Below are 25,100 nucleotides of genomic sequence, written 5' to 3'. Positions count from 1 at the left end.
TTCCCAAAGTTTCAGAAATTTTGACCGTTTAAAATGGGAAATAATTATGCCAACGTCCCAATTTCGATCAATTTACGTCAAAATTAATATCTCGAAAGTGAAAATTAATTTCTAAATTTTTTTTTTAGAATTGTATTGTATAAACATTTTTTTCTACTTTTTCTTCAATATATAATAATATCATAAAAAATAGTTGGAGAGACCGGACATTTTACATGCTTTAAATGGGACATGACCCTCAAAATCGCAAACTTTGTCTTTAAATATCTCGCGATCTAAACGGTCAAAAATTATGAAATTTTAGGAATTCATAAATAAAGCTATTATAAACCCGAGAAAAAAAATTCGGCCAAATCTGTCGAAAAGTGATTTCATGCTGGTACTACCTTAAGCTCATTGTGATACCATATATGTTACCACATTTTCCGCTGATAATTTCATTTATCAGCTCCTATATTCTTTTAGAACTTTGCTACGTAAATAATAAAATTTTCTGACTTTTCTAGTAGAATTTGCATTTCCACACATTTCCAGGTTTTCCAAATTTCAAAAGACAATTATAAAAGGCAAATTTCAGAGTCTCTACTCGAAATGTTACTTTCGAGTAAGAAAGTAAAGTAATTTTACCAAAACTTCTCCATAAAGTTACATATGGAAACTGGTCGACAGTTTGGGTTTATCATTCGATAAATTGAGCTCAAAATTGCGAAAACTGGAATAAACAGAAACAATTTTGCGAAAAATACCTATATGATATCATATAACTGAAGGCAACATCTTTCCCACTTGTGCCTAGTTTTTTGTTTATGCCTTTTCTCTGTACGTAAAGTAAATGTATTTACCCGACTGCGAGTGAATTAGGGTTTGTTTTTTTGGGTATATGTATGTATTGCTTTGGCACGCTCTGTAGCTAAAACGTCTTAATTGTGAGAGTGACACTGGTTATATCAAAACAATGAAAATTACCCGACTGCGCCAGAAGGAGGTGTTTCATTGTATACTATTTTAAGTGCGGTATCATTGAATAGATATTTGAAAATCCTTACTAAAAATGGGAGTTTACAGTTTAACAGTCGGGATCCATTACAATTTAGATCAGCTCAAATATTCCCAATAAAGGACCCCAATTGTTAAAGTCGCGGTGTAAACAACTATACTTGTTCTTTTCTTTTCAATTTTTATTGAACGCAGTCGGGTTTTTTTATCTTTAAAATTTATTAATTTTTTTAATAGTGTTCCACCCGATAACAAATGTTTTAATGAAAATTGTCCTAAAAAAGTTTAAAAAAATAATTCTATTAAAACCAGCCTCATCTTTTAAAATAACATAATTATATTTCTTTTATTTATAAACATATACTTTTGCAAACTACATAACAATAAAGCTTCGAATAAATTGTAAAGGAAATTAAGATGGTACCACCCAAGAATACAGGGTATATTGTACCCTTCATTGTTATAAGTAACATTATGAAAAAAAAACATAATTAATAATTTTCTATTTACATATATTTTACTGCAATATGATTTTATTAAAATTATTTTAAAAAAAGAATTATAATATAAAAATATACAAAGTAATTTGATGAACAATTAACTGTTACCGTATTGGTTGATAAACGATACGACTAACCAATCATTTTTATTGTACATATTATCATACCTTTTGAGTGAAAATTCATCCATATCAAGCATACATTGATATTATTGGTAATTTGTTTATTTGTATCTATAGAAAAACTTTTTTTTAGTATACTTCTTAACCAGGTTCAAAAAGCTCCGTTATTAACTAAAATTTGTAGCTCATATTTCAAAAAAAAATTTTATAAATTGCTTTTACTTTACTAAATAGGATAAATAAAATTTTCTTATAAGTCACTCCTTATTATTCGGAGCGCCTCATGCTTTTACCTATTGTCATGTATGAATGACTCATAGAAATAATTATTTTCTACTGTAAAAGTAAAAGCTTGTGCCTAAAAAGTATATCTTATATATTTAAACGAGCAATTCTTGTATATATATAAAATATCTGCAATCTCCAAAACGGCTTCAACGATTTTCATGAAAATAAGTATGCAGTGTTTGAAAATAAGTTTTTGGGTTTTTTCGTTTTATCCGTGATTTCAGGAAAAACTGAAACAAACTTCAAAATAAGACCTTCCTGACATCTATTGGTATTTATAGTACTTAACGAAATAAAGTATATTACCGGGACATTCAAATTGTTGTTTATGTGAAGACATTTTAAATAATTCTTATATTGTTGATGTAATTTGTGTCTTTTAACTCAAAAAATACCGATCAAGCTCGGTCACCCGGGTACTTTGATTATAAATTTAATTTAAAACTAAAAAAAGTATGTATATCAAATATGATGGAAGCGATGGAAAAATCAGGTCATACTTACCATACGTTGTCAATCGATTTACATATGCATGCGAAATTTCAGATCAATCGGAAACCGTAAAGTTGATCAAATTTAACTTTTGATTGAACTAACAAGATTTGATTACAAAAAACGGACAGGTGAAACTAAACAAAATCTAGTAATAAAAATAAAAAAGAAGAAGGTGTCAGTTACAGAGCACCTAATTTCTGATTTTGGTACCTAATTAGCACCTAAGAAATACCTAATTTTGTTTCTTCGAGTAAGTAAAGAAGTTGTCTCATCATTAGTTCAGTAAATAATTGTTTTTGGTAAGATTATAACTTTTTATCGAATATAACTTTTTTTTGTACATAAATTTTTCATATAAATTATGGAAAATTATAAATGTAATTCTTCATTTTCATAATGGATTTAGAACCGTTAGATTTATCGATAACATCTAATAAGAAACAATTTACTTTAAATCGTTTAAATAATACAAATGAGTTTTTAATCAAATCAAACGATGCGATTAATTTAAAAAATAATAATAATTGTTGTGAAACTAAAAAGAAAATACGAAAAACAAGTAAAGCATTGTTACCGTGTGAAGTTTGTAAGAAAACTTTTGATAGACCATCATTATTGAAACGGCATATTCGAACACATACTGGTGAGTACTAAATTCGTGTTTTTAAATGGGGGGAACAAAGGAAAAATTTCAGGAACGATTTTTTGGATGTTTATTAAACACTAGTAAACTTGTACGATTCTTCAAAAATTTTAGTTTTGAAATAAGTTATGCAATATTCATTACATGAATGACATAATATTTGTATAAAAACTCTTGTGCAAAGGTCTCAAATGTATGGTGAGATAATTGGATTTTTCGTAGGAAAAATATTTGATTAAATCCAAAGACATCGTAGGTAGTCAAAAACGAATTCACCGGTTTTTCAAAAAAAAAGCTTTATTTGAAAACTGATTCAATCGAAATGACTGTTAATTATCCCGATGAAAATTTGTTCACCCATTTAAATGGGTGATCAGCTTTTTCTTAGTTTTTGAAGTGTTTCAATAAGTTGAAAGTGTCGGGAAATGTCTTCAACATATCTATTTGCAAAGCAATTAAATATCGTTTTTTAAACTTTGCAAATGTCGTTTATTATAGATTCTAGAAATAAACTTTTCCCAAGGAAAATTTAAAGAATAATTTTTTTATTTTGAGCGTTTATGCGTAAAATTTTGGGGAGGTATAAGTAAACTGGGATCTTTGGAGACATTCTAGCGTTCGACAGTCCATTTTAGATTCCTAAAACTAGAAATATAAGCGAGAAAAAAGCCCCGTCGTAAAACTACACACCTAGTTATATAATATTTTATAGTGAAGGTGCTTAGAAGTAGCACTTCTTAAAATTTCCCATGATAATTTTCTTTATACTTCCACTTTGTCATTCAAGAGCAAAAATTATTTTCAAAAGACTGGTCAGATTTTCAACCAGAATAAAATAGAAGAAATGCCGATTCCGGTTAAATAATTCTAATTTCCTCTAGAATCCTCTATCTTCGTCAAGGGTAATAAAAACAAGTGAAAACAAACAATTGACTGAGTTAATTGTTGAAATATCATGTATAGACAGTGTTTATTACTCTATCACATTGACCTTAATGTTGCTCATTTACGAACTCGGTCCCACTTTTTACGTCCTGAGTGCGCTGTAAAAATTTCAGCTTGATATATTTGTTCGTTTTTGAGTTATCGTGTTCACAGACGCACGGAAGCAGGGACGGGAGGACAGCCGATAATGGAATAATTAGGTGATTCTATGAATATCTATACCAAAATTTTTTCCGTAGCATCAATATTTTAAACGTTACAAACTTGGGACTAAACTTAATATACTATGTATATTTCGTATGCATGGTATAAAAAGTTGTTATTTCAGTAACAGATGATTAGAAACCTTCCAGAAAATCTCTTCTTGAAATTTTTTACACAGCTGTATATAGATAAAATCCATTTGTGAATAAGTGAAATTTTTTCTAGGTGAAAAACCACACATTTGTGAAATATGTACAAAAGGCTTTTCGACAAGTTCATCCCTAAATACTCACAGGCGAATACATACTGGTTTAAAGCCTCACGTTTGTATGTACTGTGGAAAACGATTTACTGCTAGTTCAAATTTGTATTATCATCGAATGACCCATACAAAGGTAAATAATCTCCAAAATCTATATTATAAAAATGCGAAAGTGAGTTTATTTGTTTCTTTATTACGCTTTCACGCAAAAACTATTGAATGGATTTTAATAAAACTTTACAATAATATAGCTCATACATCAGAATAAAACATAGGCTATAGTTTATGCTCTCACTTGTTCCAGATAAAACCACATAAATGTACCCAGTGCACAAGATCCTTTCCAACTCCTGGTGATTTACGTTCACATATGTATGTACACAGTGGATCATGGCCATTTCGATGTCATATCTGTTCACGAGGCTTTAGTAAACAAACAAATTTAAAAAATCATGTGGCTATGCACAATAATGGTACGTAAATTAACAAAGAAACTTCGAAAATTTTTTTTTATATTATATCTTTTATTTTTTTACAGGAAATCGACAGTTTAATTGTACAATATGTAAAAGAAAATTTGCTGTACAATGTAATTTAAAAACGCATATAAAAATACACCATGATACTGCATCTCAACCAGTAAATAAACCATTGGATTTTTCTTCGAATTATTCAACGATTACAAATATACTACCAGAATTATATAAAAATTGGTTATTAAGCGATTTTCATCATACACCTTTAAAAATTTCCGATACGAAATAAATATGTTGTAAGCAAATTGATTGTTCAAAATGTGTTTTCAAACCCCCTTCCCCAATTTACAGAAAAGGGAATATTCATGTATTTTTTTTATATTTTTAATTTATTGTTTACACCGTTATAACAAAGTAAAAAATATAAATACTGCTTAAAAATGCTGTATTTAAGTGTAAACAAATATTTAAAATACATTATAATTTTGAGATATTTAAACGCAGTTTTTTGGCGCTCTCAGTTCATGACGTATAAGTACGTGATCTGTCAATTGGTGACAGTTCAATGTATAATTTACACTTTAAAAAAATGAATTTACAACACAGAATTTTCACTCGTTATTATTAAATTTTCTAATAAAAAGCCGTAGAATAGTATAATTTAATGAAATACCATATAAAATGTAAGTAATTAATATCATACAGTATGTCAACAAATTTGACAAGCCCGTACTATGATGTCACGTCCGTATAAAAATTTGAATTAATTTGTACTTTTGTTAATTAATTTTAAGTAATTAAAAAGATATTAATTACTAAAATAATGGTTTAGTTGAAATGTCCAGTCAATAAAGTTACGGAAGAATAATATTTGAACCAAATTTAAATTTCATGAATATTCCCTATTGATTTAGACTTAGTTCAACTTCATTAAAAAAATCAAGCTTTTTATAAAAATTGTCTTAGTGCTCGTACATCCTTAATGAAGGCGTTTTTTTAAGCAACTAACTGTTTTCACAAAAGAAAAACAAATTGTAATATATAAAATCATTTATTAAAAATTACACTTAAACAAAAGATTGCAATTAATTGAGATTTTCATCTTCATTTTTAATTTTTTTCACGTCGTTTTCATCTTCAGTTTTAATTTTTTTCTCGTTGATTTCATCTTCATTTTTATTTTTTATCACGTCATTTTCATCTTGTTCAAGTTTTCGTTTATTTGAATTGCTTTCATCCTCTGTACTTTTTCCATTTTCTTCTGATTTAATATCTGACACATCTTGTTTAGCCGTTACATCTTTTTCATGTTCTTTAATTTCATCATCCGTTTTTTCATTAGAAGCTTTGGGTTTCTTATTTTCTACACTTTCAGTATTTTCTTCAGTGGAATTTTTTCGCTTATTTTTTCCATAATAATCATTTAATTTCGCATGAGCTGCACTTGATGTGTCTGTTTTTAAAATTTCACGTAGCGCCATTGTAGCGTATGATGCAGACGGCAGACAAAAGTCTAATATTAACGCTTTGAATGGAGCTCCTAAAAATAAATCATTGGTTGTTTTAATGAAACTTTCTTCCCTGTTGAGATATAAAAGGGTTTTAAATTCAATTTGGCAAAAGTAATTTTAAACTTATTACAAAATCGGTGTGCCACAAGGCATCATACTTTGACCACCAATCTATACGAAGCTAGAAAATAGACACTACGTAGAATTGGCTATCGCAATTCCGAAGGATTGAGCCAGTTACATATTTTTTAAGACGGTAATCTATTTTTTACCTTGATGTCGAAACAAATTTCGTCTCAAGAACCCATTAGCCACGCTTAAAAGCGAAAGTCTTGTCCTTAATACTATCATCTTCAAGCATCCCTAAGAATCATCTTCACAAGCAACCGTAAAAATTTCTTTTTGTTTATCCACGGCCGAAAGTACGTACTTGCTGCTTCTATGTTCTTACTTACTCATGTCGACTCTTACAAATGAGGTCAAAATTCAAGATCACTTACCTTCGATACTTGTAGGTTGAGGTTTTTGATTCATTTCCTCATAATCCGATAAAATCACAGGTTTCAATGGATCACGATATAGCATTACTTCCCATTTCAAGTTTTCAGCACGTTCAACACATTTTCGATAGGTCCCACTAACACAATACGTTCTGTAACAGACACAAAAATATTCATTAATTTCTTTCTTAGAGTAAATCCAAAAAGAGGTAAGTACGCACCGAACTTTAATTTTCGTCATTTCTAGTTCAAGTCCATCTGATTCTAATAATTCTCGATACCAATCTCGTATCACATTATGTGGATATTGTACTCCAAAACCGGGCATTGGTAATACAATATCGTAGATTGTGTAATTTGGCAAATCTTGTTCCGTTAAAATTTTTACATTAGCTTTGGGGTCACGTCGATCGTCGATTGCATGTTTTTTTGCCTCACCTTCAACTGCTTTCTTTTCCTCTTTATTGCCTTCACCGTCTTCAGATTCAGTTGTTGCTTTTGTTTCAGATTCTGATGAATCTTTTAGTTGTTCGCTTTCAGATTTTTCATCAGTGTCTAATTTATCTTCGTCTAAAAATAAAATTATTAAATAATGGCATAAATTCTATGTAATTAATTTTGCATTGATTTGTTAGGAAGCTAAAAGTGGGAACAAATAAGAGTAATCTCGGTGAGTTTCTCGGTATTTTCTAGTTATTTGAGATTGCCTCGACCGTTCGCTTCTTTGAAACTATACTCAAAAAAAGCTAGATTTTTGCTATCAATAGACCTTTTTCATGAAAAACAGAAATGCTTTTTGATTTTAACTCACCTTCATTTTGTATTTCACTTTCGTTTAAATCTGGATCCAACAAAACTAAATCACCAACAATTGGTTTCATTCCAAATTCTTTAATACGCCGTGACAATATCTTATTCCAAACAAAACTCTGATACGCATGTATATACAATAATCGCATATTTCTCGGTACAAATTCCAAAGCATTGACAAGATCATTTTCATGGTGTTTTTGTAAACCTTGTAACAATTTTCCTTCAATTGTTCGATCACGATTTGGACCAAATACAGATAATGCTTTTTTTGTATCTCCAGATGTTTCGTAGATTTTCTTTGCATGGCCTACATAACGATCCGTTTCGAATTTGCGTGGTTTTAAAATTAAATTACATGCCTGCAATTAATTTTCAAATTAATTTTTTTAAATGGATTGAACAATTTAAAGGTGTATAATTTATTTAACTGAGATTACCTCTTTCCAATTTCCCTTCAACAATTGTTTCCCGATTTCGTACGTTGGTACTTCTGCACTATTTCCAAATCTTTGTAACCCGTAATAATTTAGGAAGCCTTTAGTTTTTAGTGCATCTACAGCTTTAGTTATTACTTCGTCTGATGCAGTTACGTTTCTATAACGAAATAATTACTGTTTTATCTCTATTTAACAATATTGTATACATGTCGCGGCCAATTAGCTTAATTAGTCGTCGATTAACCGCCTAGTTTTTTTAGACCTTCAATAGGGAATATTTATGAAATTTAAATTTGGTTCAAATATTTTTCTTCCGTAACTTTAATGACTGAACATTTCAACTAAACCATTATTTTAGTAATTAATACCTTTTTAATTACTTAAAATTAATTAATAAAAGTACAAATTCAGTGAGGGCATTAAAATATGTCTAAAACGGAAATTCAAATTTTTATACGGATGTGACATCAAAGTTGCTTGTCAAATTTGTTGACATACTGTATGATATTAATTACTTCCTTTTTATATGGTATTTCATTAAATTATACTATTCTACGGCTTTTTATTAGAAAATTTAATAATAACGAGTGAAAATTCTGTGTTGTAAATTCATTTTTTTTAAGTGTAAATTATACATTGAACTGTCACCAATTGACAGATCACGTACTTATACGTCATGAACTGAGAGCGCCAAAAAACTGCGTTTAAATATCTCAAAATTATAATGTATTTTAAATATTTGTTTACACTTAAATACAGCATTTTTAAGCAGTATTTATATTTTTTACTTTGTTATAACGGTGTAAACAATGAATTAAAAATATAAAAAAAATACATGAATAATCCCTATTAACAGCCAAGTCTTTTTACTAAACGGCGACGTTAAATTAACAATAAAATAAAAATGAAATGTTGTTTTACCTAAGAGCAATACGAAACCGATTGCCTTTTAAATGTCCTAATTTAAGTACATGCTTTTTATAACAATAATTTCCAAGATGTATATTCGATAATTTTTTACATTTTTCGGATAACACAGACGGATCAATTCGTTTCACACAGAACCATTGTGTTGTAATTCCACGACGATCCTTTGTACCCGCATAACTTAACATTGATGGTTTTACTCGTAGTGCTTCGGCAATACGCATTGCTGCCTCTAAAGTATCATAATGTTCTTTATATACTAAGAAATGTACAAAGTCACCTCCACGTTCTTTTGGCCATTGTTCTCGACGGTCAATACGTGCTAAAAAAATTTTTATTACATTAAATATTGAAGATTTATATTGATTAATAGGAGAAAAAATCCGACAAACTACGAGCATTCAATCAAGTTTTCGAAAACGTTTAAATCGTATCCTGCTTTAAGCAAGGTTGAGAGAATTTTGCACTTGGCGTAAATTCAACTTGCATTTGGTCGTTTTTTTTTTTTGTCCTATTAAATAAAATACAAAATTTTCAACAACAAAAAAATACCATTTTTATCATATTTCATAAACGAAACATATTTAACACCATCTCGAACAACTGTCGAACCAACAATTTTTGCGCCAAAAACTAATTTCACAGATTCATGAATTTTCGTTCGTTCCTCTTTTGTTTTTGTACTAACATCGATATCAATTGTCTCTTTTGTGGGTCCAGGTTTTTGTACCAATGCATGGATTTTATCCCATGTTTCAATTGGTAAATGTTCGTAACAGTATCGATGTAATAGATCCTCATCGTCTTCATCGATAACTAATAAAAATATTTCAAATTAATTTCTAATCTACAATAAAATATGAAACAAAATTTTGTGAATATTGGAAAACGAAATGACCCCCATTTTTGATAAATTGAATTTTACAAAAACCGAAACGATATACAGTGTGTCCCCGGATAGAGGTAACTATACTTGTAAACTTTCTTATTTTGCATTTTAAGAAAAAAAGTCATCCTTTATAAGAAGTTTTGCTTAATATGAAAAGTATGTAGGAATATTTAAAACTTCTACGCGAGTAACTTTTCTTAGTAAGATTTCGCCAACTTATAAAAAAGAAGGGTAGTTTACCAAAAATAAAAGTAGTAATTCCAAATTTATGGTTACTCTGTACATTATTAAGAAGTTTTAAATATACCTATATACTTTTCAGAGTAAGCAAAACTTCTTATAAAGGATGAATTTTTTTCTTAAAATGCAAAATAAGGAAATTTACAAGTATAGTTACCTCTATCCGGTTGTTTTCTACACTGACGGATCTAAGTTAGAGAAGAAGGTGGGTTGTGGGATCTTTTCTGAAGATCTTGAACTGCGTCTATCATTTCGGCTGCCGAATCACTGTAGTGTGTATCAAGCGGAAGTGATGGCTATTCACGAGGTTTGTGAATGTCTAAAACTGAACACCCTTAGATGCAGGGACATTACAATCTTCACCGACAGCCAAGCGGCTCTAAAATCCTTCAGCTCAGTCTATCTAACGTCAAAGGTAGCACAGGACTGCCGTACGTCCTTAAATGAGCTGGCGGAACGAATGAATGTAGACCTGGTATGGGTACCGGGACACAGGGACATTCCAGGAAATTGTGAAGCCGACGAGCTTGCCAGAAATGGCACAATGCTACCGGACACAAGCATCAATAAATACCCGGGAGTTCCATTTACGAACTGCAAGTTACTCCTGAAAGAGGGTATTTTGAAAAAGGCCAATCTAAGATGGAGGGAAGAACGTACTTGTGATACTACAAGACGGATATGGTCTGAGTACAATCGCAGGCGTTCCGAAGTTCTCATATCACTTCCAAGGGCCTCTGTTCGCAAAGTTGTTGCGGCTATCACAGGACACTGGCTGGGCGGCAAGCATGCTGAACGCTTAGGCCTGACAGTGTATCACGACTACTGCAGGAGCTGTCACAGTGGTGACGAGGAGGAGACAATGTCTCATCTTCTCTGTCACTACTCAGCTCTTGTCATGAGGAGATGGACTTACTTGAGCCAACCTCTTTTTGACGTCCTCTCCGACCTAAAGTCAGTCGACGTCAAAGCCCTCCTGCTGTTCTTAAACAGCTCCAAATGGTTCATGGAGTAGTGGCCGGGGATGGGCCAACCCATTTACGGTATCACAACGGATCCCATGGTCTAAGTGTGTCCTACCCCAGGACAGCCACTCTAACCTAACCTACCTCTATCCGGGGACACACTATATTTGAAGCATTAAATTCGAATATTCACAGAAAATAAATTTAAAAAAAATAAATAAAAACATTCTGACCTTTAACAGGATCTTTTGGTACCGCTTTACTAGTCAATTTGACAACAACCCCATCTTGATCGATTTCATTCACATGAAAATCACAGTAACGTGCTTTGATGATACCACTGAAACCTTCATGATCACTTATATACTCTGTAACACCAATTTCACTTTCACATAACACTTCAGCATTGAAAGTGGGAAACGTTGAACCAGAATTATCATTCGATTTATCTCTATGGAACTTTTTATTACGATAATTGTCATTACGAAATCGTTTAAAATTACCATCATCACCACCTCCTTTTGGCCTTCCTCCATAATCTAGAAATTCGAATAAAGCGTAAATATGTTGACAAAATCTAATCTGATTGCAGTAAATAAAACTTACGATTTCGATTCCTGAATCCACGATTGTTACCACCTCGATTATGTCTACGATTACCTCGATACGAATCCATTGTAAATTTAAAAATGTGTGTTAAGTTATTCAATATTTATATTTTTAAATATTGTTTTTAAGACTCCATTAATAAATGCGGTTTTCGGTATTTTAACCTCAAATAATGTATTTAATTTTATATATAAATGCGATTATATAAATAATTGATTTTAATTAAATAGATTCGATTTAAAATGTTTAATAATTAACGTTTAATTTAATTATAAATTATGAAATATTCGATATTTTAATGCTTCTTTTTAATGTTTTTCAATTTATACACACAGCCCTCACAGGCACGTATTTGCATGTACAATTGATTCTTTCGAGTGCTGTGCTGCGATCTAGTGGAATTTTAAGTGAATTTTCTTTCATTAGATAACAAGATTCATTCCAAAGAGAAATTGGTCCATTAAGAGCATAGACTAACATTAATTATAGACCACTAATACATCCTTTGTGGTTATTCAATAAAACTTAGGTCAATTGGGTCTTGAATTCGTAGGACCCATGTTGGAAATCTTGAGAGATAGAACATAATTTTAAATGTAAAACAAGTTTTGTTTGCAACATTTTTTTGTAAATATCAATTTTTACCCGTGAGCCCGCAGAAGACAGAGCGCTCAGCTTAAAGTTCTTCAAGGCTGGGTCAATATTTATAAATATTAAATATATGGTATTAAATAATTATTTAAGTATTATTTAATACCTTATATTTATAAATATTGACCTAACATTGAACTAAACGTTAAGGTCAGCGCTCCATCTTCTGCGCCCTCTATTTAAAATACGGATCAACGTATAAAAAAAGCTTTCAGACAAACAACGTATCCCAGCTATTGGGATCTGACATATGGGTGGGGCTAAAAAAACATGGCTAGCATAAAGTGACAAATTTTAAAAATAACATGGCAATACATACCCTTTGTGCAATTTTTCAAGAAGAGAATGATTAATATTAATGAAATTTGTTGTTGGGTACAAACAAGACCGTGTAATCGTAATTTTACTGAAGGCGAAAGACTTTTGAAAGCAGGTCATGTGATCAAATGTGAAAAAAAATCAAAAGAGAAAGTGAGGAGGATGTGCTTAGTTTAACGTCATATTATTTACAAACACCTAATTTAAAAGAAAAGCCTCATCAAATCGATATAGATAAATCAATATCTCTTCAAGTATTCTTGATGCCAAATTATTTCTAGGCGCCATAATTTAATTTTTTTTATCAATTATTTATTATTGTTGTAATTATAACTTGCAAAAAGTAATCAACTCCAAACTTTTCAATGTTCAACACTAAAAGCTGTAACTTGAAATTAGTTTCTACTTTGACAACCAGGTGTCATGCCTTCATTTGTCAGATCCCAATACGTACCTTGGTGCAGTGTCAATATTTATAAATAGAAGGTATTCAATAATTATTTATAAAATATTATTTAATGAATAATTAAGGAAAATACACACATAATAAATGCAGGTTATTATTATTTATGGAATTAATTTGAAAAATATCAACTATATTACATAAAATGCGAAAATTTTCAAGAATGTGTAGCATTGAAATAAATTATTAATTTAAAAAACTTAGTTTAACTTAAAACTATTATTTGAGAACATTTTGCCTGTTTGACATTAGTACAAAAATGGTGACACACATAAATAGAGCTCTAGTTACATACGTGCTCTTTTGATAATTGACAAGTAGTAAAATTGTTACGGAATGCTGAGTAATGGAAGGTAGTAATCAAACTCAAATGGTTAAGTGTGAATTAAGTTTGACATTTAATCTCAACTGTCAACAAAAATATAAAAATATACATAAAAATTGTAATTATGAATGAAAATCATTAAAATTAATGATTACATAGGCTATATTAAACAATATTAATGCTGATTAACTTGCATGTTTCAATTAAAACCTGTAATTATGTGGGATTCATCAATATTTTTAAATACTTTAACACCAAAATTTTACGTAGCATTAACAGGAACATCTTCACTGATATCGGGCTTAATTTTAATATTTGAATGGTGGTATTTTCGAAAATATGGTACATCGTTTATTGAACAAATATCCATTCATCATTTAAGTCCTTGGCTTGGTGGCGGTGAACCAGGTATTGAAAACACAAACAACGGTGGATCAGTTTCAAACAATTCAAATACACAGCAAAATATACCAGAATGTAAAGTATGGCGAAATCCGTTAAATTTATTCCGTGGTGCTGAATATCAACGATTTTATTGGGCGACAAACAAAGAACCATTAACATATTACGACATGAATTTGTCAGCACAAGATCATCAAACGTTTTTCACTTGTGAAGGTGACATTGGTAAACCAGAGTACGAAATTATGCAAACAGCATGGCGAGAACGTAATCCAGTGGTACGAATTAAAGCAGCTCATAGTGCACTTGATATTAATCCCGAATGTGCACCAGCTTATATTCTATTAGCTGAAGAAGAGGCAACAACTATTGTTGAAGCTGAGAAAACATTAAAACAAGCATTAAAATATGCAGAAGCAAATTATAGAAAGTCTCAAAACACTCAACATCAAGGCTCAATTATGGAAGCTTTACATCGTAGAGATACAAATGTTTTAATATACGTAAAGCGTCGTTTAGCGATGTGTGCTCGAAAATTAGGGAAGTTAAAGGAAGCTGTTAAAATGTTTCGTGATTTAACGAAAGAAGTTCCACCAATTATGAATGTTTTAAACGTTCATGAGAATTTAATTGAAGCTTTGTTGGAAATGCAAGCGTATGCAGATGTTCAAGCTGTATTGGGTCGTTATGACGACGTTAACTTACCAAAATCCGCAACAATATGTTATACAACAGCGTTATTAAAAGCTCGAATCGTTGCTGATAAATTTTCACCGGATATCGCAAGTCGACGTGGATTAACAACTGCTGAAATTGCGGCAGTTGATGCAATTCATCGTGCTGTTGAATTTAACCCGCATGTCCCAAAATATTTATTAGAAATGAAACCATTAATCCTACCACCAGAGCATGTTTTAAAACGTGGCGATTCGGAAGCAATTGCATACGCTTTCGTACATTTAACACATTGGAAGCAAATTGAAGGGGCTTTAAATCTGTTAAGTTGTACGTGGGAGGGAACTTTTCGTATGATACCATATCCATGTGAACGTGGACAAATTTTTTATCCATACGCTAAATGTACTGAATGTGCGGATCGTGAATTGTTACCAAGTTTTCATGAAGTGTCTGTCTATCCAAAAAAAGAATTACCATTTTTTATTCTATTTACAGCTGGTTTGTGTTCATTTACAGCGTTATTAGCATTGTTAACACATCAGTATCCAGATTTAATGTCTGTGTTTGCGAAATCATTAATGAGTTGGCTATCATTACCAATTTATTATGTTTTTGAAAAATTAGATGCCATTTTACCTGCTAATCTACTGCAACAACTTTCTCGAATTTAATTATTGTATTTATTTTGTAAATTATTTATTTATTTTGAAATTAAATTATTTATGTAATAATTTTACTGTATTGTTTCCTATATTTTATGTCCTGTATATATGTAATATATATCAAGGTATACTAAGTTTAGTCCCAAGTTTGTAACGCTTAAAAATATTGATGCTACCAACAATATTTTTGGTAAAGGTGTTCATAAAATCAACTAATTATTCCATTTCCGGTTGTCCGCCTGTCTGTGCACACGATAACTCAAAAACGAAATGAGATATCAAGCTGAAATTTTTATAAGGTGCTCAAGGCGTAAAATGAAGTTCTTAAATGAGCAACATAGGTCAATTGGGTCTCGGATCCGTATGGCTCATCTTGTAAACCGTTAGAGATAGATCAAAAGTTTAGCGTAAGAAATGTTCCATATAAAAAAATAAACAACTTTTGTTTGAAACATTTTATCGTAAAAGTCACTATAAAAGATAGAGAGTTGAAAAATCAAAACTATAAAAGATAGAGAGTTAAAAATTTGTAAAGGCTTTCGAAAACCAAATAAATGGTGGCGGAAATGCCGCTATAATTGTGTTGGTTTTTGAATCTCTTATAATTTATGAAGGAACAACGCAAGCACTGATATTCAACATTTTCTATACAGGCAGGGCCGGATTAACAAGTAGGCAGAATAGGCAGTTGCCTGGGGCCCCCGAAAAATGAAAGACTTCTAAAATTTTCTTACAAACATAAATTTATAAAGAGTGAAAGAAAAATATTATCAAAACTGAAAATAAATTTTACTCAAATAAATAAAATTCAATTGACCGATGGATTCAAAAGGCGATGACCGACGAACTAGACAAGGTTCCTAAAAAGGACATTTCCGACTCATTTGACAAATTGTATGAGCGTGCAAAGAAGTGTATCGAAGTGAAAGGAGAATATATTGAATAATAAAAAGAATTATCTCAAAATGTACACTGGTTGTTTTTATTTTGAAAAATTTCGGTTATTTTTGTTAGGTATGTTTAGTATACTTTGCATTGTAGAAAACGACATGTTTAAAATGTAGATAGTAATTTTATTGATATTATTACATTGCGACAATAAAATTTGTATGAAAGATATAAGTTTGTATTTTTTAAACGAAAAAAGAAGGGTACGGACGTGAAAAAAGGGCCCCCAAATTGATGGTTGCCTAGGGCCCCGTTGAAGGTTAATGCCCTGTATATAGGGTATTTCAACAATTAACCCAGTCAATTTTTGTTTTTCATTTGTTTCACCTCATTGAAAATGAGGTACAAATAATTTCAGCCCTAAATGTAAAATTGCCTTGGTGCTCGTACTACCTTAAGTGGACTATAAGTTTCAGTATTTCTATTAAAGAGGTTGAGTATGCGAAATAAAACTCTTTTTTTTTTGTTTCATAAAAAAATTATATTGTTTTTCAAACGTGTTACATCATAATTTTATTAATCTAATTATTCAAAAATTTATATATTCGTATATAATTCCATAAGGGCATTTTGATCTAAAATTGAAGCATAATACGAATATTATTTATTAATTATTCAAGATATGTATTCAAAAAATTATTTGCATTGACTAAAATTACTATAAACATTATTCAATTATTGCGAGTGATAAAAATATTGTGGCTGACTAGATTTGAAATATCACAAATAGGAGAAAAGGCGTATCTCTCAGAATTTAATTATTTTTTTTATCATAAGTTGCATCCGAATTTTCATTTATTTCATTTGATTTTGCAGGCATTTCAATTAAATTTTCATTCATTTCATTCAAATTTTCAATTATTCCATTTAAGCTTTCAGTAGTTTCATTTGGTTTAGAATTCAATAATTGTTCTTGTTCCAAACGTTTACGTTCTCTTTGTTTTTTCACTTTTCTTTGAACAGCAACCATACCTACAAAAAAACAATGTATAATTCTAAAAGAAAATCTTCTATAATTTAGTTTTTCTTACATTTAATGGTCTGCATTAGCGTTAATTTGGATTCATTCTGCCGCTTCTGATTATGTATGGTATTGTAGTGTCTATAATAGAGAAAGTATGAACATATTATAATATAGTACAGTAAGACATGGTTAAATGAGACCTGGATAAGTGAGAAACCTCCATAACTGGAACTCATGTTGTATAATAATAATAATAATAATAATAATAATAATACATAAGAGTGGTACCGCAAATAAGTCCCTAGCACCTAGCCCAAGGAGTTTTCTGTGTCCTTCTTGAGAACAACCTGCTACCCGAAGATGAGACTTCTCCGGATAAGAGATACTGTTTGAAGCAGATGAAGCTATAGGATTCTGTCAAGGCCAGACGCCACGCAGAAAGCCTTCAGCTTCTCCGCCAGAATTGATGAATACAAGATTTCGGACCCAAATATTTTAAACATGATGCTCTACAGAAGCAAATAACAAATATATCATTATCCTTCATACATGCTCTACAAGTGGAATAATCGGAGATCCCCATAATCGACAGTATCCTATCAAGAGTCCCCCGACCTTTCTAAAGTGTGATCTAGTGAGTTTCAACCCAGCACAGTCGAATGGCCAAGCTGTGGTTATGCATAGCTATTCTGTGAGATTTTCAGCGATAACTCTAGAATAAAAATAATTGCATACCTGAGTGTGTGTTCTTGTAGATTACTATAGGCTCGATGTAAATGGAAAGCCATATCGTTGCGTGGTGCAAATAAAATACATTCTAAAAATGGTCCAGCACATTTGTTTGTTTTAACTTCAGTTTCATTGTGTGTTAAATAATGATTGATAATACGAAAAATTGGCTGAAAAACAATACAAAAATATAAATGAACCTGCGATCCTGAGCACAATATAAAAATTAGATGATTTTATGAACACCAATACCAAAATTTTGTTCGTAGCATCAATATTTTTAAGCGTTACAAACTTGGGACTAAACTTAGTATACCTTGTATATATTTCATATATACAAGGTATAAAATTTAAAATTTTCTACATACCGAAGTAAAAAAATCTGTTATGTACCAAGCAGCTAAGGATGTATTCATAACAATAGTCCATAATTTTTTTTCATTGTATATAAAAACATTTAGAGCTGGACCCACAAAATTATGTGGTAATATCATTAAATATATACCAAATCTAAAAAAACAAGTGAAAACAAACAATTGACTGAGTTAATTGTTGAAATACCATGTATAGACAGTTTTGATGACGCAATCGTTTGTTTTTTGACGTCACACACATAACTGGTATTCCCATATTAATGCATACTACAAAATTTTCACCTAATTAGCGCCCTCGTGGGTAAACAGTGATGTTTACAAGAAAATGTTTCAAAAAAAAAGTTGTTTATTTTTTTATAAGGAACATTTTTTACATTTAAACAATTGTTCTATCTCTAACGGTTTACAAGATGGTTCTCAAGACCCAATTGACCTATGTTGCTCATTTACGAACTCGACCTCATTTTTTACGTCTAAAGCACACTATAAAAATTTCAGCTTGATATCTCTTTTCGTTTTTGAGTAATCGTGATGACTGACGGACAGATGACAGACAGGCAGACAGACATACGGAAATGGACTAATTAGGTGATTCTATGAACACCTAAACCAAAATTTTTTTCGTAGCATCAATATTTTTAAGCGTTACAAACTTGGGACTAAACTTAATATGCTATGTATATTTCATATACATGGTATTAAAAAAAAAACTTGTATAAACAAAAGGAAATATTTCAATTCTAAATTATATAACTTACACAACACAAACGGAGAATATAAATTGACACCAAACCATGTAAGAAAACTTTGTTTTGAATTTTGTAATAGCTGAGCAAACTCGAGTCAATTCAATGGATAATCGGCATAAACTGATTGATAATAACAAAGCTAGTGCAAATTCAACAATTCTAGAAAATATAGAATAAAAAGTAATTTAAAATGGTTCGGCTGTTTAAGCAGGTACGGTGAATAAATCCAGTTTTGAGGCCTCTTTCGGAAATCATTAAAAAATGATTGCTGATGTGACTAAATAATTTGGGTAAAAATCTGCGTTAAAAAAACTAAAATAGCTTCTCTTCATATAAATGAATTCCTTAAATATAGGTAGACTTACCCTAACATCCAAGCTGATAATAAAAATGTCGATAAAAACAAGAAATCGATTGTTTTGATTCTGATATCATGACTAAAAAGCTCCCATACAAAACTTTGTACAAAAAATGAAAATAAAACAATATATCCAAACACATAATGACCTTTAACTGAATCATTATGACTTAATAATGTATACATTCGAAAATTATTAAAAGGATCAATATCATTTTTAAATAAAGTAGCTCCCGTGTAAAAGACGCATCCTGCATAAAATCCTGAATACCATAATGAACTTATTATACGATCACGGCTATATTGTCGAATTTTCATACGTTTTAGTAATGCCTACAAAATTAATTGAATTAGTAACCAACGAAGGGTCTAGAGTCCACCAAAAAAAGGTCTAGAGCCAGGAGTAGTTTTTTTCATTTCAGAACAGCTGGAAATTTGAAATTCATAAATTTTCCTTTACAAAAATTTTCTACGCAAGTTTAAAATTGAGAACGATGTTCAAGTAAGAAATAATGAATTGAAAAAGGGCAAAAATCGTTTGGTCGACTTTCGACAAAGTGTCCCATACTTTGAAAATTACAATATTTAAGATGTCGGACAGCGGGTATCTCGTTCTTTTGGATATCAGACATAATATTTGTTTTCATTTGTTTATATTATCTTCGTATTATCGCCCTCGATTTAGGCGTTCCATGGCCTTCCATTTGCAAAATTGTTGTGGCTATTACGGGACACTGGTCAGGCGTCAGGTACATTGAACGCCTGGGTCTGGCAATGTATTCACGACTATAGGAGCTGTTTCAGTAAAGAGGAGTCTCATACTGCCTGTCACTGTCCAGCTCTTGCCATGAGGAGCTGGACTCACTGGAGCCAACCTTTCTTTAACGACCTCTCTGACCTTAAGTCCTTTGACGTCAAAGTAATCCCGCTGTTCTTAAACAGCTCATCATGGTTAATATAGAAGTGACCGGGGGTGAGCCAACCCTTTTCGGTATCACAATGGACCCTTTGGTCTAAGTGTGTTGCACACCAAGACAGCCACTCAAACCTAACTTAACCATCGCCCTCGATGAATATTTATTGCAAATCAAAAAAAATCTCATTGAAAGAAATGTTTCCTGCTATTTTTTTAAATTTTCGTTTACTTTCAAATTTTCAGCCGCTCTATAATGACTGTCACATACCACGCTTGGTACTAGACCAACATGCAGATTCGAATTTCGATAAGTCGAAGATCTTCTAGGTTTACTATTCCCTTATTATTGTAAAATTAAGGACTCTGCTTGAATTGATCGTAAAATGCGAGCCTCAAAGTGAGAAAATTTGACCGTTTTGAACCTGATAATAATAACTGACTTCTTTGCTAGTTCGAAAGATTTATAATTAAAAACGATACCTCTTTAAATTTACTTTTACGAGCTATATCTTTTGGAACTATAAAGTGTTCATTGCTCAAAAGTCTGTCTGGGTTAAAGTATCATAATTTTTGTTTGTTTAATAGGATATTTGTTTTATAAGAAAAAGTGCTAAAAGTACACTATTACCTTATCGAAATTTGAATAATGTGATTATATTATAAGAAATAAATTTACGTACATTTAATAAAAAATGAAACACTAAATGGAATGTAATCCATATTATAATTAACCAGAAGGCACTATTACTTAAAGCATTATTATAATGTTTTGAAATGTATTTGTTGATTAATTTTGGTAAGCATGTTATTTCACTACGTAAAAATATTGGTAAATAATCATAAACTGTTTGAAATGTTAACATTATTTTTTAATTAATTACGATTACATTTATTTGGACGGTTTTTCAAAATGTGTTGTCATTGATCTGTCATAATGACATATGCTGTAATATTTACAAGTTTAAAAATGGGTCAAGTGCGAATTGTATTGTACTTAAACATCAAAGGTTCCGTGCTCAAAATAATGCAAATTGTGGTGGCGTTCAGAAAACGCGACCGATATGCAGATTGCAGATGCTAATTTAGGCTACATTCAGCGCTCAAAAAAAAAAAAATTAACCTAGAAATCCTCTGAAAAAAATCCATGTTATGTACCTTTCTTCTTTGAAATTAATAATTAGAGTACTGACAGTGCAAAGCAATTCAAAAGCGTCCAACTTTTTTAGAATGCGATCACCATTTTTCTCAGCTTTTTAATTTTACAACGATCGCCGAAGTGCCATTATGATTAAACATTGCAATAGTGTAAAATACAATTACGAGCCTTTAAGACTCAAAAGAAAAATTACGTCAAAATTAAGATGTAACCTTATGATGAAGCTTGGTGCTGGCTTTGAACGTCAAATTAGGGTTCCATTTAGGTGAAAAAATAGAGTTATGCCCAGCGTCAAATTGTAAAAATGAGCGACAAAAAAGTTTATTAATATCGAAAGAAGAAAATTGAAAAAAATACTGACTACTGTGTATAATAGGTATATATGGACCAAGGGGACCTCACTGACAGTATTCTCTCTCGCTACGCATATCGCATACATTTACGCGTTGGCAGACTCCTGGCGTTCTCTATCTGTTCTATCTCTATGGAAATAAGTAACTAATTTTTAATTACGAAAAAAAATTTAAAAATTATTGCGGATACTTTTTTTCAAATATGTTTTTTGGTATTCGACGACATTTTGTAAGTTAGTTTATAATAGACCATTTTATTTTACAAAGTGATTACTTTTTGTTTCGAACAGTATGTCAAAAAAATTAATGTGATAAAATGAATAACAAATATCTTGTATCTTTGTCCAACTTTTTACTGTCTGTCCAAAACAAGAATGAATCGCAATTGAAATGAAAAGGTCTATTAATTTTTTAAAAAACAAGCTTCAGTTTTGGAGGCATTTTAATGATTTTCCATGCCTTTTAATGATTAAAAAAAATTCCATAATTTTGCCACCTTGGTATTTTTTTTCTTTGTCAACGATGCAGTAAAATTTTTAGGGAAATAAAAAAACTTTGATAGGCACATAAATATATATTTCATAAATTATATAATAATGATCAATTTTAATTATATTATTATTTTGTGCTTCTTGTGTGCACTTACAATTTCAAAATATAAGTTAAATATATAATTATTATATACATAAAAATAAATACTTCACATTTGGCTTCAAAAAATATCTACTTAGTTATTCTTCTACTAAAAGTAATGTGTAATCAAATTTAGAAAAAATTTTTGACATCTATACAACTTCGCTAGACCATTCGTCATGTGATCTCCAGATCATGAACCTCCGTGACCTTTGCACCCGTCGATTGATACCAATATTATCTCGAAAATACATAAATTAACTGAAGAAAATCGAGCTCAAAAATTCGACAACAAACAAATGCGTAATAATTTTGTAAAGGATTTGGAAATGCCTCGCCCGTGCGCAATTATTTTAATTATGAAACAATAAATTTTATTATTTACGGGTGCCCAGGTAATGGAGGCGGCCGTATCTTGTATTTTATATGTATATATTTTTGTTTGTGTATAATAATCTTCAAAGCAACCAATCTGAAGGCTTAGCTCCATGGTGTCGTAAATCTACGTAAAACGCTGACTTCGGGTGGCGTTAGCCAAACAAGAGCCAACTTTTGTTACATTGCGTATCAAACATATGAAGCGACGTAACAAATGCTGGCGTTATGGGGCTAAGCACAAACCGTAAAATATATACGTACGCGTGAATATTTGTCTACAAACAAATGGACTAACCAAAATGATTTTCCTCTACAAATATTATTTCTAAATTTGTCTATATATTTAATCAGACTTAATGGATTCCAATAAATAAAAATATAGTATTTATATTCTTTATAAAATAATTTTTTTTAAGGAAAAAAATGAATATAAAAATGATAATAATTAAATAATTTAATTTGTATTCTTTTCGCGTTCGAAATGTACACAATAAAGATTAAGATGTTTTCTTATTAGCGCCAATACGCGAATTAAGATTATTAAAAAAAAATTATCGAAACTAACCATAAGTAAATGAAATATTTATTATGGAAATTAAGAAAAATCAACGATATAACACTCCGAAATATGGTAGCCACGCATAAAGGTATCTTTTTTCCCCGATAGAGAGAGTGCTTTACGTATAGTATAATCATCGATAAGTCTAAACTTTATCAAAACTAACGCTAACGCTTTTTTCCAAGCTTATTGCAATAATATTATCGCAAGTCTACTGTATTTGATATTTCTTCTTTGCTAATTTTAAGGAGTTAAAAAATTGAATTTTTCGAATTTAATTGCTCGCGTCAAGAATCATTTTTCTTGAGTAGTCTTGAATTCGTGTATTGGCGTTAGTATTTACATGAATGAATGAAAAATTGAAAACTAGGTATTTGACATAGAAATTCTTAGATTAATGTAGATTTTATTTTACCGAAATGGCAAAATAGGTTTTAAGGTTTTAAGTAGACTTATGGATACTGAAATTTGGTAAAAAGTGAAATTTTTATTATAAATGATAGTTCATAGATTTTTATTTCGCTTTATAATTTTTGAGAGCTGCCAAATACTCTAGTTTGTATCTCCGGTTCGTATACTTATTTTTTGAACTGATAGTATAAAAAAGTTTCTATGTATATTGTAGATTAGACCGAAATAAAGTAAATAGGCCAATTTTTGTTTTAACTTGCAATAATAAATAAAAAAGAAAATTAATTACCAAATATCACAAAAAAATGCTTCGCCTCTTTTTTTTATCAATTTTTTTTTGTTTTGATTTTTTTTTAAGTAAAGAAATTAGATTTACATTTTTCTATGCTAATTTAGAACAAATTATTCGTTTTTTTTTTCATTCGGTGTATCCTACGTATGTTTTTCTCCGAAATAAAGTTATTCAAAGAAAGATATTTTTAAAACACAGATTTCGTCTATGTGTGACCTCCATGTATTTACTCAATTGATACTAAAGTTTTCCGTAAGAAAAACACTAAAATAAGCGGCGAGACAAGTGCTGATCAGAGGAATATAGGAAAAAAAAGAGAGGTAGACCCGGGATCAACTGAATAAAATCAGTGGAAAAAGATTTGCGAGAACTGGGAATTGAAAACTGGAAACGAGTAGCAGAGAACAGAAGCAAATGGACACATGTCAACTTGAAAGCCAAGGGCCTTCAAGGTCTGTAGTGCTGACATTGACAATTTACTTAAAATATTCATGGTGGTTTTTTTTTAGAAATCTGTGCTTTAGATATGCCGCAGCCAACTAGATTAATTATCCGTTCAATTAACAGCCTTGGATTTTTACGGTAATTGAACGGTGCCGTTTATTAAAAAAGGTTAGGCTGTAAACCGAACGACTAATTAAATGAAATTTCTGTACACCTTATTAGTTTACTTTTTACTAATTAATATCATCGAATTTCGTGGTTAGATTAATTTTAAAATACGCAATTATTAAGATTATGTAGAGCACTTTCTTTTTCCTAAAAATTTTTTAACAACAAAAAATATAACAATTTTTCATTCAATAATGGCACATAATTAATGTTATTTTTTTTTTCATAAATATATATTTTTTTTAAATTGTTTTCCCTGTAATTTTGTACATAAATTCAAGAAAAAATAAATATCAATGGCACAATTCGATTATTATGAAATTAAATAAAAATTTTTTACGGGAAAT

At 30.5% G+C, this 25,100-nt stretch overlaps 4 protein-coding genes across 4 annotated transcripts; 2 read left to right on the top strand and 2 right to left on the bottom strand.

Annotated features, from left to right (window-relative positions):
• The first annotated feature begins 2,797 nt into the window (after nucleotides 1-2,797).
• Nucleotides 2,798-5,220, top strand: LOC123294607 (zinc finger protein 239-like). Its single transcript, XM_044875692.1, has 5 exons — nucleotides 2,798-2,877; nucleotides 2,929-3,044; nucleotides 4,419-4,588; nucleotides 4,760-4,928; nucleotides 4,994-5,220. The coding sequence occupies exons 1-5, from the start codon at nucleotides 2,798-2,800 to the stop codon at nucleotides 5,218-5,220; spliced, it is 762 nt and encodes a 253-aa protein (XP_044731627.1).
• Nucleotides 5,221-5,980: 760 nt separating this feature from the next.
• LOC123290956 (pseudouridylate synthase 7 homolog) lies at nucleotides 5,981-12,104 on the bottom strand. The gene is made up of 9 exons (XM_044871346.1): nucleotides 11,820-12,104; nucleotides 11,447-11,752; nucleotides 9,672-9,935; nucleotides 9,114-9,441; nucleotides 8,193-8,349; nucleotides 7,754-8,114; nucleotides 7,164-7,512; nucleotides 6,943-7,094; nucleotides 5,981-6,471 (listed from the first exon to the last, which is right to left on the bottom strand). The coding sequence occupies exons 1-9, from the start codon at nucleotides 11,887-11,889 to the stop codon at nucleotides 6,017-6,019; spliced, it is 2,442 nt and encodes an 813-aa protein (XP_044727281.1). The 5' UTR covers nucleotides 11,890-12,104; the 3' UTR covers nucleotides 5,981-6,016.
• A 1,693-nt stretch (nucleotides 12,105-13,797) lies between these two features.
• On the top strand, nucleotides 13,798-15,330 carry LOC123290970 (protein ST7 homolog). Its single transcript, XM_044871377.1, has one exon. It carries the CDS (start codon nucleotides 13,798-13,800, stop codon nucleotides 15,328-15,330), a length of 1,533 nt encoding a protein of 510 aa, XP_044727312.1.
• Nucleotides 15,331-16,955: 1,625 nt separating this feature from the next.
• On the bottom strand, nucleotides 16,956-21,241 carry LOC123290998. Its single transcript, XM_044871414.1, has 7 exons — nucleotides 21,040-21,241; nucleotides 19,451-19,776; nucleotides 19,095-19,244; nucleotides 18,331-18,472; nucleotides 17,969-18,132; nucleotides 17,301-17,371; nucleotides 16,956-17,241 (listed from the first exon to the last, which is right to left on the bottom strand). The coding sequence occupies exons 1-7, from the start codon at nucleotides 21,220-21,222 to the stop codon at nucleotides 17,024-17,026; spliced, it is 1,254 nt and encodes a 417-aa protein (XP_044727349.1). The 5' UTR covers nucleotides 21,223-21,241; the 3' UTR covers nucleotides 16,956-17,023.
• Between the last annotated feature and the right edge of the window lie 3,859 nt (nucleotides 21,242-25,100).

The sequence above is a fragment of the Chrysoperla carnea genome, chromosome 1, assembly GCF_905475395.1.
Source record: "Chrysoperla carnea chromosome 1, inChrCarn1.1, whole genome shotgun sequence".
NCBI classification, from domain to species: Eukaryota; Metazoa; Arthropoda; class Insecta; order Neuroptera; family Chrysopidae; genus Chrysoperla; species Chrysoperla carnea.
Note: the sequence above shows the minus strand (reverse complement) of the source record. Positions and strands in the feature narration are given on the sequence as shown.

Coding starts and splice junctions, on each gene's coding strand:
- LOC123294607 (XM_044875692.1), top strand. CDS start 2,798: ATGGATTTAGAACCGTTAGATTTATCGATAACATCTAATAAGAAACAA. Junction 3,045..4,418: donor GCATATTCGAACACATACTG/GTGAGTACTAAA, acceptor AATTTTTTCTAG/GTGAAAAACCACACATTTGT. Junction 4,929..4,993: donor TGTGGCTATGCACAATAATG/GTACGTAAATTA, acceptor ATTTTTTTACAG/GAAATCGACAGTTTAATTGT.
- LOC123290956 (XM_044871346.1), bottom strand. CDS start 11,889: ATGGATTCGTATCGAGGTAATCGTAGACATAATCGAGGTGGTAACAAT. Junction 9,936..11,446: donor ACCAAAAGATCCTGTTAAAG/GTCAGAATGTTT, acceptor TATTTTTATTAG/TTATCGATGAAGACGATGAG. Junction 8,115..8,192: donor TGAAGGGAAATTGGAAAGAG/GTAATCTCAGTT, acceptor AATTAATTGCAG/GCATGTAATTTAATTTTAAA.
- LOC123290970 (XM_044871377.1), top strand. CDS start 13,798: ATGTGGGATTCATCAATATTTTTAAATACTTTAACACCAAAATTTTAC.
- LOC123290998 (XM_044871414.1), bottom strand. CDS start 21,222: ATGTTAACATTTCAAACAGTTTATGATTATTTACCAATATTTTTACGT. Junction 19,245..19,450: donor TTATCAGCTTGGATGTTAGG/GTAAGTCTACCT, acceptor TATATTTTCTAG/AATTGTTGAATTTGCACTAG. Junction 18,133..18,330: donor TAACAGATTTTTTTACTTCG/GTATGTAGAAAA, acceptor ATTGTTTTTCAG/CCAATTTTTCGTATTATCAA.